Raw genomic sequence first — 15,369 nt, forward strand, 5'->3', positions numbered from 1 at the left:
GAACTTCTATCTAAAAGGTTACTATCACAGTTGTGCTTAATTTTAATTATTTCTTCAGTGAATGTTTCCGAGAACTTATTACATATATTGTACATATTGTCAGTTTGGCCTAAGTGTTTTAATATTATCCCATCTAAGCTTGTCTTAGGGGTACCTATCCATTTATTTATGTTAGCCCATATTTTCCTAAAATCCTTATCACATTTTTCAATTTCCTTTTTTCTGTACCTATTTTTAGCATTATCTATTAATTTATTTACCTTATTTCTATATCGTGTATATATTAATCTATTGTTCATATTATTGGGCGAAGATTTCCATATTCTAAACAACCAATCCCTATGTTCTATTTTTTTCTTTAATTCTAAGTCAACCCACGGTTGCGTAATCCTTTTTTTCTTTAATACAACTTGCCGTTTACTTTTAGCATAAATGTTAGTAAAAATAGTGTATAATTTTTCGTACATTAGAATAGGACAATTCGTTTGCATTAAATCTAACCAATCAATTTGTTTTAAACATTCGCTAACAATTTTATCATCAATAATATTTTGTACTTTTGCATTATTATTACATTTGGATACATTACCACTCGGTGCCAAGCTAATTCCGACCATGTAGTGATCCGATAGAGTGCAGGTTAGCAGGTACGCGCGCGCGTCGATCGGTTGACCTCGACTCGCTCGCACGCACACATGGTCAATATTCGAGGAATTGAGCCGGCCGTCGACGATCGCTTCGCGTGTTGTCTCTTTCATTGGTATTGCGCTTTGGAGGCCGCTTTCACACAGGGCGATTTTGTAGGCTGTAAGACTAGTGTTTGCGTCTTGTGCTAAATCTATGTTGATAATGTGCACCTCTGCCTACTCCTTCAGGGATAAAAGGCGTGACGATACAGAAGAATAATTATCTAAACGTAAAAAGATTCGGGTTTTGGGATAAATTGGATAATAGTTATAATGAGGAACGTATGAACCTCTAACTCCTGAACAGCAAGGACCTCCAAAGTCAAAGTCAAAAGCATTTATTTGAATTAAACCTTAAATCGTACTTTTGAAACGTCAACAAAGAAATAAAAAAATGTCTGTCAGTATTTCCTCCATTTAAACCCAGTTTATAGTATAAAAGCCCACCTCAAATCTTTATTAAATATCGAAATTTAATAAAAAAAAAAAAATTAAATTATAAAAAGAACAAAGAAAATAAATCCAGAGTTCCGCATTTAATTCTGTTTGCATCCATCTTGGTACAGTAATCAGTTCTCATTGTTAAATTTAAAATTGTCCGAAATCATTCTACGGTCGGATTACAATAAATTATGCAGAACCCGCCGTGCATTGTGTGCCGTCCGTTATTAATATTATTTCAGTAATTTTTTAATGACCCTTTATATTAATTTTAAATGTATTTTTTTAACCATTGTGGACTTTCGAGGGTTAAGTCATTAGTGAGAAAAGTTAATGTTTATTTTTGTATTGACGATATTATTTGTTTTTTTTTTCTGTTATGTATTTGTGCTTGTTCTGTTTCCATTTTTATCAAAGTGTGGCTCAGTGTTATCCTTTTATTTGTATTTTTCAAGTCAAAGAACGAGACCTATGAAAGTAGCTACTAGAGATGTGTTTTACTGCGTTGCTGTGGATGCGTTTGGTTTCCACCAATCATTTTTATTGGTACACATTTAGCTATGTTTTTTATATGGAAAGATGCGTGCTCTTGATGTGTGCTGTGAATTGTTCCCCTACTACTGATACATCGTATACTACAGCCAAGCATCTTCCTCACACAGCTACATAGCTAAGTATCAGTGGAAACGGTCACATAGTTTCACAGATTAGCTATTACATCTTCACAGCATAACTACATAGCACATCTCTGGTGGAAATCACCTTAAAACTTAGTCTAGCCATAAACAGCCAAACTTATAGACATCTTTCGAATTTAACCCAAATTTCACAACATATAAAGCACACATTTGGGTGGCCAAAAGGTACTTTCAACTAAAAAAAAGAATACAATTTGTTCGACAAAACTTTTAAAACCCCGAATTTATTTAGAACGTATGCTACACTGGTACACATGATAACACATCAAGTTACACAGAACCAGTATAAACTGACCTTCGAATGCGTAGAAAGATCATTGAAGACGAGACCAAGATAAACTGGTATTGTTATATACTAATGTCCCCACGCAATTTACCTTGGACCCTTTGGGAGGGCCCTGTGATCGTACGATCTGCGTTTACAATGTAAAAGGACATAGATTTAAGTACATTCTAGATACGGCCCTCAGAGGTGAGATACGGAATCGATTAGAGGGACTAGGTCAGATCCATCGGATGTTGGTTTTACATAAATGTTCTCTTTTAGATCATTTCAGTATTCATTTTCAGTGGATGCAGGTGGCGACTTGTCGTTCTACGTGGAGGACTAAGGGTGAGGCCTTTGTTCAGCAGTTGACGTCTCTCGGCTGATGATGATGATGAGATCATTTTTGGTGTGTTTTGACATGGTGTATTTGGGCATAGGTATGCTTGTCATTTGACTGTTACGTTGGTAGAGCAGAACAAGTGGGACTGCAAGGGCTCTTGGGTGTGATTCCCGAGCCAGGTAAGAATACTTAGGTAATAAAAGCTCGGGGTTATACATTCTGGCCGACATGGATGGATGGAAATACTCCATGGACTTGCATCATCCTACTTAGTACCTATGACCTGACACACTAAATTCATAACATGAATCGATTTGCCTTCAATTTTCTTTAGCACTCCTATTTTTTAAGTCATTTAATATCCCTAAAACTAATCCTAAGTCTAAAAAACTCTACGCTGAAAACCGCATCTAAATTAGTTCAGCCAAACGCGAGATATTCGCGCACAAACATACATACATACAGGTTAAACAGAGAACCTCTTTTTTTGAAGATGAAGTTATTTACATACTTTTTTTTTAAGTTGAAAATTTGTTTTATACAGCGGAAGTTGTGCACTCTTTTAACTTCTTCAAGGCTTTTAAGTGTGATGTAATGCTAGCAGCCTTATTTTAGAAAGCATACATCACTCCGGCTCAGTTTACATAATGTATCACCCGGCAGTGCAATATGTATCGATTTCTCTTGAAACTTCTTTCAGAGCCATTCTTCTCTGTCAATTCTTACATCTTAAGAACTGCACACAACTTTACTGGGACGCTAGTTCCGTCTAAAGTTCTAGAACATATGTTTTAAATATAGACCTAAGTTTAGATTTAATATAGTTCTAATTTTATTCTAACTTTCGTGAGACATTTAAAATTTATTATTATGCTATCGGCTTACTCTCGTAACTGTTTAACGAGGAACTCGATTAGTTTCAAGGCAAGCTAGAGGCTCATATTCATGAGCAGCATTCCGCGACAGAGTACCTCGTCAAACAGTTACGAGAATAAGCTGATAACTTAATAATTAAAATACAACGAAAATGGAAATCTTGATTTCATTAGAAAAATCTAAAATGTTAGACATTTTTTTGAGGAGGGAATGCCATTAAATGGCTTTGGATGAAGTGAAAGGTAGTATCAGACTTACTGAGGGCAAATCTCAATTTGAAAATAGAAAAAAATGCATTTTTTATATTGGTGGACCAAAGGATTCAATGGAAAACTTATTGACCTGAAAGTTACTTAGACCAAAATTCTTCGTGAAAAATAAAAGATAAAATATAATTCTTAAAAGATCTCATTAAAATTTAAATGTAGGTACTTAAAAAAATTGGCACAAGTCTTTCATCAACGTTTCTCATTTTATAATTTAAAGAATAATCATAGTTGCTTTTATAAAGACGAGTTTATTATGAAAAACTAGCTTTTTTGACAACAAGACTATTGTTGAAACCTTATTAAAATATTGTTGAAGTGTTTTTCAGCAACCTGTGAAGAAACTAAGCATATTGCTTTTATATATATTTTACACTACAGAACGTTTTTTTTATTAAAAAATACCTTTTCCCAACCTAGGATTTTCTCCTATGTCATGGATGCGTTTCCAAACATACAAGTTTACATACACATGACACCCAAAACCGAAACAAAAAATATTTGCTCACACAAAAAATTGCTCCCTGCGGGAATCAAACTACGCTACACGTGCATTCAGCTAAAAAGCAATTAGTAATGTCACAATCATTTTACACTCATTATTCACTCTTACGACTTAACCTACAACCACCATAATTAATATTAATATTACAGAAGAATATTACAAAACCACCGACGCAAAACGCAATAAAACCTAAAACAAAATTACCGTAACCCCTCGCTCCTTAAATACGAACATTTAAAGTATCAATTAACATCTTCACCGTGACGTCACAAGTCACAAGTTACATCTCAATCGCAAAACAACTCAGACTAATTCCCCCACAAATGTATGCAAAGGGGCTAAATGCGGCTCCCGACAGATCTGACTTATGACGTCATTATCGCGATTTAGTCGTCAATTACACCGCGATGCGGTACCGCAGTAAATCGGGAACTTAACTTATCACGATAATAATTCCACAACTCTCATTTACAACGAGAAATTGTCGTTGTACTCGTATTTCGTCGACGACCGGCAATTTTCAACATCACACAGACTACCGATTTGCAGTCGGATAATCCACGTGGATTTGTTAACGCCACGTTTGACGTACAAAATACGCGTTTGCTTTGATTCTGACGGCTATTCTCGTGGATTTGAGTCTATATTTGTATGACAGATTTGTTTTTTAATTACATTCACAATCTATCACAGTTGTCACTATCAATTAGCTACAAAAAATGTCACACTAACAAAAACTCAACAGTGTTATCTCTAAATAGCCGAACACCGGCAAACAATAAACATTACATAGCACTTAAAATGGTAAAAAGACGGTAACAAATCAGCGAGGCAATTATCACGCGCAATCAGGACGGAATAGGAACCAATTAGCAGGCATAGACCTACTGTATATATCTTGGACTGTGGTTCGTTATCGCCCAAACGTCGGCGTCCGCTTTTTAATGCTTATTTATTGAAAGCCCAGAGTCTTGGGGCAGAGTTATACTCCGGAAGGATCATTGTGTCCTCGGCGACCGTGTTTTATGTTCTAGACGGTAGTTACCGTGAGCCACAGTGGAAAAGGAATCATGGAGGTGACGAGGAATGCGGGTTTTGTCCCCATTTTATATTACAAGTTATTGTCAAGCAGTGCTCCTGTGAGGAGTTATGGGATGGGGTTTTTATGGACTGAGGTTTTGGTGCAGTTCTATGGGTGTTGGGTAGTCTGTTGGTTTGGGAAGTGATTAATTGTTTTTGTGAGAGATCAGGTCTTTGGCATGTCTGCCGGGAATTGATCTGATTTTGTAAACTGTACGGCTTTTAAATTTGACTTACCTATCTATACTATGTGATAAATTACGTTGGTACATTACCTTAATACAGTTTAAACAACAGTCAGTATTTTTGTATTAAATTTTTATACAATGACCATAAATTCTATCAGAGAGAAAACCATGACACAATTTTCCTTCACATTTAATCCACTTTATAATCTCAAGCGTCCATTTTCCCCAACTTTAGTAAAACTAAATCTTCACCCAACAAGTTATAAAAGTGCGGATAAAACTGTGGACTATGTAGGATATACATCCTAACTATCGCTTGCAGGAAGGGATAGTATAGTGTATGAGGTATAGGGAGTAGATACCAGGGTCCGGTGTCGTAAACATTTCTAGTGGATTTTCGTCCACTAGCTATAGTCGTATAGTAATGTTCGAGATAGTTTCTGTTTAGTGCTCCTAACGTATTGGCCGTACTAGTGTGAGTGAGTGTTAAAACTAGTGCAGTTTATAGCAGAATAGGTTAAGAGTTCACTCATTTTCGTTTACGTTATTTTCCGTGCTGTGAACTGTTTCGTTTGATTGTTTTGTTTTTTATTTGTTGTAAACAAAGTTTTTTAGGAAATAGGTACGTTGTTTAGTAAATGTTTTTGGTTGAATACGCGCGGTAATTGATCATCAGTATAAACTAAATAAAAGGTTTGTTACAAAAATAGTGCCACATTTAAACGAATTGTTTCATGTTTGCTAGATAAGAGAATTTGGCGTTTATAAGCATATTTTTTTCTACAGATGAGTACAATAAGTATTCGATCTAAAGCCGAAATTATAATATTTGTCTTATTCAATTACTTACTATCAGCCACACTCAGAGACATTAAACGATTACTTAAACTGTTTCTTAGTAACGATTTTGTACCGAAACCAATTGCTAAGGACTGGGTATAACCCTTCGTATGCCGGAACGCAGATCTACGCGACACATAATGTGATTTCTATTGTTGTCTTATATACCGATACGAGAGGTTAATAACCATTAAATCACTTTGAGTACGGCGATAAATCATTCATTTTCTTCTTCTTCTTTAAAATAAAGCACTTACCTTCAAAAACAGTCAGCGTGGCTACAGCAGTGACGGCATCACCGACTCCATTTTCCGCCACGCACTCGTAAGTGGCATCGTCGCGTTGAGCTCGAACCGGTTCGATGCGGAGTACCGCTCCATTGGCTGCCGGTCCTGCTGCAGCGTCCATCGGAGACACTTGGTAGCGGGATTGCATGCCTGGTGGGAAGGTGACAATGAGTCCAGGTTAGAAGATATGTTTGTGAAAGAGATAATTTCAGAGGTCTTTCTGAGGTTTCAATTCCTAACCCTCAAAAGGTTGGCAACGCACTTGTAAACAATCTGTTTCGGGTTACCACGGCGGCGGTGATTGCTGTACCATCAGGTGATCCGTCTGCACGTTTACTGGCTTATACCATAAAAAAGGTTCTAGTATAAAAGTCGAATGTTTTTAACCAACTTCGAGAATTAACTACGAGTAATAAGGTACAGTTATGTAGAATCTAAAACAAAATCAGAAAGACAACAAATATTATATATTCCAAACAAAGATTAAAGTAATTAATACAGCTCTAGAACATGTTACTATTGATATCCCAAAAATCTAGAACAATAAAAGGTCAGTCAAGGTGTCCCGTGAAAGTCCCGGGGTCGCCCAACACTAGATCAAATAAATGTCTTACACAAGAGACGCGTATTATTCCAAACCCGTATAAGTATTGATACGATTATTAAGTGGGATTAGGCATTATTTAGGGATTTAGGTCTCTCTGATTAGTCTGTTTGGGATTAGAGCTAAATAAGAATATAACAATATAAACGGTCAGTAAATCCACTATAGCTTTGTCAATTATTCAGTTTGAATGAAGAAGATGAAACCTTAGCTCAAAAGCTTTAGAGATGAAATTGTTATAAACCATTTTTTTGCCCATTTGTGAAAAGTACAACACCGTTTCAATTACGATTTTAACATAAAAGCGGTGGGAAAATAAACTTTAATGACTGTTATTCAACAGCGCATTATAACAAGTTCGGACTTGAAAGATATTTGCTTTGCCAACGAAACGGTAAGTAAAAAACATTTATTTTCAATGAAAAACTTTAAAAACGTCTCGGATTAATGTCCTACTTCTTGTGTATCCTTGCACTTTGCATTTCCAAGATTACGCTACCAACAACAGCTTACACGCTGCAATCGTTGTGTCCTCTAATCCTAAAGGAATAAAGTTTAAATTGCATTGCAGCAGATGTCGAGTGCTTGACTAAAGTTTGCTGGACTAGGGATGTTCGTTATTGCGCGGACTGATTCGTTTAGGCGATTATTCGACTAATTTCAGACATTTGGTGGAAGTTAGTTCCTGATATAGTGGACGCTAATATCTGTGGAAATGGCTTTTCGGTGTTGATTTTGAGATTTTGGATGATAAGCAGTAATTGCTAGTTTGTTAGTGGTTCATATACACGTGTGAATTATTGTTGGACGTTAAACATTTATCAAGCATGTTGAGTGATAAGGATAAAATAATAATAATTTACTATTCGAATTTCCTTGTAAGATATTATAGTAATACATAGTTTAGAAACCTGTGTCTGGGAAGTAATAAGTTTCAACAGCTCTAGTTCCTTGAATTAAAGAGAAAGAAATAAAAATGACACCAACCCACCACCAACCCTTAACAATTTTTCAGTACGAAAAATCACATAAAGCACAGCCCTAGTCCACTATAGGTCGGTCCGGGGCGACAGAGCTAAATCGCCACAATGGTAAGCGCCAAGAAAATGTATTTCCCAACAAGTGAGAATAATAGTTGTCTAGCGAACGTGCGATTTTTAACACATTTTTGTACGTCAGTTAGTGTTGTCTGAATAGTGTAAAGTTATGGGAATTTCTGTAGCAAACTCTGTGTTTAGTAAGTGATTAAGTCCCGGTGGAGTCGTAACTATGAATGTTCGGAGTAAAAAGTTGCGGTATTTCAAATTTTGATACGGAAAAACTGAATGTTTGAGTGTGTTACGGTTTTGTAATTATGTAAAAGTTTCATTTATATAAGTACTGTGATTGTACTGTAAAAATATTTTCATAATCAGTAGCTATTCGTAACCAACATTAAAATACGAAAACTAGTACTCACACGAACATGAATAGAAAAATAACAATTTATCAGAAAATCGTGCGAAATGGGACGCGAGCAAACAATCAAACTATTAAGCAGAGAGGATCTCGGGCCCGGGATTATTTATGACCACGGGAATACCAGCTAAAGATATAGTCCGTGATAATTTATTATGGTCAGAAATATTCATGCCGCATAACTATTGCCTTTAGTAATATTTGCGGTATCCCGGAAAGTCCGGGATTCCAATGGTGCAGCACTAATTTGTAAAAGCGTTGACATATTGTTAATAGTACGTTACATCTGGTGACTAGACGGTTGATTTATAGTTCCATGTTCGTGAAATATTTATGTGGAACATATTTTTTGGATCACATTTTGCACTGTAATGTTTTTAGTTCCAAAATTATTTATAAATATTTTGTGTGCAGTGACTATCTCAAATTAGTTTACCAAATGCAACTAAGTGAGCCTGTAAGTCTTTAAAAACAGTATTAATTCTAAGGGCTTCATTCAGAGAACAGAAAATAATATAAAGCATTTATTTTGTGTGAATCACGAATTGTTGTGTCATGTGTATGTGAACTTGTATGTTTGTAAACGCACCCACGACACAGGAGAAAAGACTAACGTGGGGCAACTTAAAAGGGAAAAAATAATAGACATTTAAAATCAAAAAGCATTGTAATACGCCATTACAAAGCACTATAGACTCATAAAACATTATTGCTTCACAGATATTACACATTTAGCTTACTATCGGATTTTATTTTTCGAATAAATTACTTTTACTCGATTAAGCTTCGATTGAATTTATAACTGCAAAAGTGCAAACAGATACGCGAGATAAAAACTGAATTTATTATAATAATCTCGCGAAGAATATCCTCCCTGGAATATTAAGTTTGCAAATCCTAACTAATATTAAAAGTGCGAAAATTAGTTTGTTTGGTGGAGAAAAAAATTTTAAATCGATTTTGTTGACGTTGATACTTTAATATTATATTGTTAATTGTAACTAATTTACCTAACGATCACTAGTACAGTTTATCCTTTCCACAAAAGCGTGCATATAAATGAGATCAATCATTAAAACACCTACTTATTTGCTGTCTCTTCAGTTTTTTTGTAGCTTAATAACTAGCACTCATTCTAAATAGTAATAAATTAGTCATAACATTAGTAGCTTTATACTGATAGAGGAAGGATGGTAGGGAGGCTTTTGCCTGCAACCTGCGCTAATCGCTTATTTATTTATATATTTATTATTAATATGTTAACACGGTGACAACAGGTGACCCGTCTGCTGGTACTAATCGTTTACCATCTGGTGTATAGTCCGATCCATAGTCGCCCAAATCCATATCCATCGAATATACAATAAGTAATATGTATAATGTTACAAAATTCATCTTCAAACACGACATCAATATAAAAATGTATCTTCAAAATCTAAAACCAAAGCATCCATCACTCACATATCTACAAGACAGACGTCAGTTACACAAACAAACGTTTTGACATTCGCTACATCCCTACTCAATCGATACACCGCAGCACTAAAATACAAATCGATGTATTATTCAACCAATCAACGCTCACACTTGACACAACGATACTTGAAATTCCTCACATCACCCTCCCTTTTCATAGACGACGTATAAATAAAAAGTAGTAAAAATAGACAATAAAATCCGTGCAACTACTTCATATGTATGTATAATATACTTTTGTATAAGGTATAGAGAGAACTAGAGATGTACCCCGGGAATAAAATCGACTAAAACACTATTAGCTGTCATTTTTTTGAAAGGTAGAAAGAGTATGATACGTTTAAAAAAATTTGAGAAATCTAGAAATTAAAGAAGAAGAATCATAAAGTGTAGCATAGATTTTTGCAAAGTAACGCCTGATTCTATTCCACGTATAATTTGAATGTTTTATTGAAATCGAGATTTTTATGGGAAGGATGACAATTAAATGCTTTTCGTAATTTATTTTTATACCATAAGGCTTTGAGTTTGTTTTGATTAAATAAAACATAATTATTCACTGTAATATGACAACAGATTTCTTTGTAGAAGAAGCTCATACATATTTTTTTATGTTTTCGAAATTATATCTTAAGACATAAGTATATCTACATTTATATCCTTATATGTGATTATTATATCAAGTCATGAAACAAAACGAACATCAAAATTTTCGTAAAAGACAACCTCACGACATTTTGACATTTCAACGTCAACGTCACACGGACACAACACTACACATTTCACAAATCCACACACAAGATCTAGGGGTTCGTAATAAAAAATAGAACAGTCGTAAAGTAATATCAGAAACACGTGGTCAGAAAGAAATATTAAAGAGGGATACGAGGAAACTTCGTACACAGTTACACATCAAGCTATACAACCAGTATAAACTGACCCATGAATGTTCTAAAAGATTATATAAAACAAGATCATGATAAACTGGTTTGTATAGCTCTAAGTGAAGATAAGACAAAAATCAGTTTTAAAGGCATCGTGCCTGTTGAAATATGGAACTTTAACGATTGGTTTACGGCGTGGGCTGATAAAGGAAGCTTGGGAATGGAATAATTACGGCTCATGCTTATGTATGTCACAGCCCTAAGTGACGTGAGGAAATTTTTGGTACAATCAATTTTAGAGTTCAGCTGAGATTTAATGTGGTGAGTTGTGAAATAAGAATAAGAATTTAAAAAGCTAAGGATGCTTTTTCACCAGAGACGTGCTATGCTACGTTGCTGTAGATGCGTTTGGCTTCCACCAATCATATTCATTAGTACACATAGCTTAGCACTAGTGAAAACGGACTCAGCTAAGCTATGTTTTTTTATATGGAAAGATGCGTGTTATGGATGGGTGCTTCCTCGCACAGCTACATAGCTTAGTATCAGTGGAAACGGTCACATAGTTTCACAGTTTAGCTATTACATCTTCGTAGCATAGCTACATAGCACATCTCTGGTGGAAAGCAACCTAGTGAAAGGATATGAGTAACTATTATCTTGTACCACACATTTATGTCCCGTCACACCACAAAGTGACAGTAACTTGGATGTAAAGCAAACTGCTATCTTTGACCTGTAGACCAAAATGTAGTTCCATGTAGTTTCTAGCTTAGACTTATCCCAGTTCCAAGAATTGGACTATCAAAGCAGGTTTCCAAAAACAGATATTCCTCAAAACTAAATAGTTGATAGTCAGTAGGTGATACTTACGTTTTTAAAATTTCTTCTCTATCTAACAAGCGTATTCTATTCTTACACCATATTAAAATTCATAATACAATCTAACTTAAGACGAGACGTAATAAAAAGTAATTAAAACAGAAGATAAATCGTTATAAGCAGAGATCATAAGGCCGTACGGCTTAGTATCACAGCACATCCCTATCTGCGGTGGGGGCCAGGCCTCATCCATCATGGCAGCCGACATGTCGACGCGACTCGTGATTGTCAATCTAGCGTGTGACGCGCGCTGTGACTTTGCCCCGTCGTCGGTTTTATTGCTCAGTTTGTTGGAAACGTTACGTTCAAATTGTTTGCCGCATGTACAGCTGAAAAAGCGGCTAAACCATTTAGACGTGGTTTCCTTGTGAAATTATTTTTCGGTGGCTGGAGCAAAATGTCCATGGAAAAATATGATGGACCGTAAATTGAGGTTTAGTTTGACACAAGGCTTTGTATTGATACTAAAGTTTTACGTACCTATGCAAGTTTAGAACATTATGTTTTATCGTCAAAATATTGGTTATATTTTCTATAAAACTATTTTTAGAACTAGGTCAGTGTGCAGTATCGGAATAATAAAATAAACAGAACTATTTTTGTCACAATTTAACAGCCACAAAAACTTTTTGCCGCCGGCAACCACTGGCTGGCCACAGCTATCAGCGAATTTAGTGCACCACTGTCGGTGAAATTAGAATTTTATGGAACACAGATTCGATTTTTGAAACAAAATATTTCCGACGCCCCTCCAAAGTCATTACTTACGGATCGAGACCTGTCAAAGTTCAGTGGATAAAACGTCAACTTATGGAACTTTGTCGTTTTAATTAAATGGAATTCTGTTATGTTTTGTCAAACGATTAAGTAATGTGTTTGTAGAACATTTTTAACGTTTAATTTTATTATATTAAACTATAAGTGCGCGAAAGCCGTGCTTCGGCACGAATGGGTCAGCTCGACCGGAGTGATACCACGGTCTCACTGAAAACCGACGTGAAACAACGCTTGCGTTGTGTTTCGTTGTGTGAGTGAGGTTACCGGAGGCCCGATTCCCTCCTTCCCAATCCCCGATTTCCCAATAATCCTTAAATTCTTAATCCCCAAAAGGCTCTGGTGTTTCAAGTGTCCATGGGAGGCGGCGATTGCCTACCATCAGGTGACGGTTAACACGTTTGGCGTGTTCCATAAAAATAAATATATTAAGTCCACTTGATCCTCTAATAAGAAAAATAGACATTTTCAAAACACTTACCGAATATAACAGATACTAAAACAGTTGCCAAAGAGAATAAGTAACACGGAAGCACGTACCGCAACTGCCACAGAGTATAAAAGGTCACGCACCAAAGTGTCAAACTATCTAATAGACAATAACTCAAGGAAACAAATAAACAATATTTTGCTTATTGCGTTTCCTTGTTATATCCACGTTTGGTTTGACATATTATTATTTTAGTTTCTGTGTTGTATTCTCATACTAATTTCTTTTAACTGATAATACTATGCTATGTAGCTTATCTTGTAACAATTAATACTAGACAGTTCTTTTTGAAAAAAAAGGCGTTGCCCTTGAGGACTTCCTTCTGCGGATCATAAAAAAGTAGCTCCATGCAGGAATCAAACCTGCTACTCATTGCATGGCAGTTACCCAGCCACCGTACCAACCGTGCAGTCGTTGTCAAGCCTTGAAAACATTCCTCACTTACTTATCATTATTAAAACGCAACACTCCTAAGCGTATCTCATAAATTAGAAGCAACCGAAAATCTTTCACGCGAAAGCAGTAAAAAAAACAAATCAAGGAAACATAAACAACTCCGGAAAAAAGGTAAGAGGAGAGAGAAGAAAAAAAAAAATACAATTCCATGCTCAAAGAAATCCGCACAGACCGTGACAACATTTGATGGATCGCACGCGTCGACAGACGGACAAATCGTAAGTAACTTTGATAACGTTGAATATGGAATGAAGCCCGTGGGCGTGAACGAGGTCATTACTCTTTTATGGTCACTGATTCCCACCAATGATGTACGATTACATTTTTCATAGGATCCAATGAAACTATTTACTGGCTACCCCATTTTGAGGGTACGGCCAGGTGCGGGGGGTAGCGTGCGTAGCCGAACGTTACGTTTTTCAGCTCATTGCCCAACGCTTATAGGCGTCATTACCGGCCAAGATATTTATGGGATAAAAACGTGGCTTTACATTTCAATCAAGGACAAAAATGGTGGAAGTAATGTTCTGCAGTTTGGATTTTGCTATCGGTTTCACTTTGGCTTTGTTTGGGTCCCTTGGTGTATTGTTTACAGTTACAGGGCTCAAAGCTTTGCCTATGGTAATATTTTTGTCCTCAAATAGTTTGCCGAAATAAAAGTACTTTTTGTTAAAAGGTTTCTCTAACTCTTCACCTATCATTTTCGTTTCTTTTTTTTTTATATCTCTTGGAAAGTTTTATAGTTCTGTCATATGTGTTTTTGTAGCCTATACCAATTACAATAGATTCTTAAATAGTTGCACTTAAATTATGATCTAGATCATTAAGCATTTGTTAATTCAGATAGTTAGGTTAATGTATTATATAGTTATGATAATTACTTCAATTAGGAACAATTGGGTTAGTTAACAGATACTATGGTTCATGAGCTGATTTCATAGAAATTAACGATCATAGTCCATGCGTTAGAAATTCTGTTCATATTTTTTATGGTATGGCAGTGTAAATGGGTACGTGGATCACTTGATTTTTTCTTTTTAATGGAATAGGTGGCACACGAGTCATCTCATGGTAAGCGATCAACGCCGCCCATGGACACCCGTAACAGAGGAGTCACAGGTGCGTTGCCGGCTTTTTAAAAATGAGTATGCTCTTTTCTTGAAGGTTTGAAGGTCGTATCGGTTCGGAATTACCGCCGACGACTTGATGGTAAGCAATCAGCGCTATCCATAGACAACCGCCACACCAGATGAGTTACAAGTGCGTTGCTGGCCGTTTGTTGAGGGGGCAGGATTTAAATACAATCAAGTATTATATCATATTACCTAAGTAGACTCTGTCTGTCTGTCTATACTTACTAGAAACTCGTTTGCCGTTCTTTCTCCACTGTATGTTGGGTATGGGGTCTCCTCTCGCGGCGCAGTAGAAGGCAGCGATACCGTTCGCCTTGACCTGCAGGTTCCGAGGCCGGATCGTGATCTCCGGCGGATCTGTGGAGGATAAAACGCTTTATGTAGTTGATTGTAAGGTTGATTTTGGTTTAATGGTTGCATAGAATATTAATTGTTGTTCGATATAACATAAATAGAACAAAAAACAATGGGTTAGAAAATTATAAAAGTCAAATTGATGTTGAACTCGTCTAAAGCCCAAAAGATTAAGTTACATAGTTAATTTAAACATGTCATAATATACATACAAAGTTTCATAACTAAATTAAATTTCGCTGTGTGGTAGTTACAATTAGAGCATTAAATATTTCACTGGTCTTCAACAAAACTAGAACATTTAGATAAAATCTACACACTACGTACCTGACCGCCGGGCGTACGATTTCGTCTAACCACAAGCACCATGACATTACATTGTG

At 36.0% G+C, this 15,369-nt stretch overlaps 1 protein-coding gene across 6 annotated transcripts in view; it reads right to left on the minus strand.

Moving 5' to 3' along the window:
- Window positions 1-15,369, minus strand: part of LOC118272772 (tyrosine-protein phosphatase Lar) — a 407,994-nt gene that overhangs the window by 104,871 nt on the left and 287,754 nt on the right. For all 6 annotated transcript variants that reach the window (XM_050707977.1, XM_050707974.1, XM_050707976.1 and 3 more), the window contains 2 exons: window positions 14,858-14,989; window positions 6,446-6,625 (listed from right to left, as the gene is read on the minus strand). In XM_050707977.1, coding sequence (XP_050563934.1) covers window positions 6,446-6,625; window positions 14,858-14,989 — 312 coding nt within the window. The remainder of the gene's footprint in view (window positions 1-6,445; window positions 6,626-14,857; window positions 14,990-15,369) is intronic.

The sequence above is a fragment of the Spodoptera frugiperda genome, chromosome 4 (assembly GCF_023101765.2).
Source record: "Spodoptera frugiperda isolate SF20-4 chromosome 4, AGI-APGP_CSIRO_Sfru_2.0, whole genome shotgun sequence".
Classification (NCBI taxonomy): Eukaryota; Metazoa; Arthropoda; class Insecta; order Lepidoptera; family Noctuidae; genus Spodoptera; species Spodoptera frugiperda.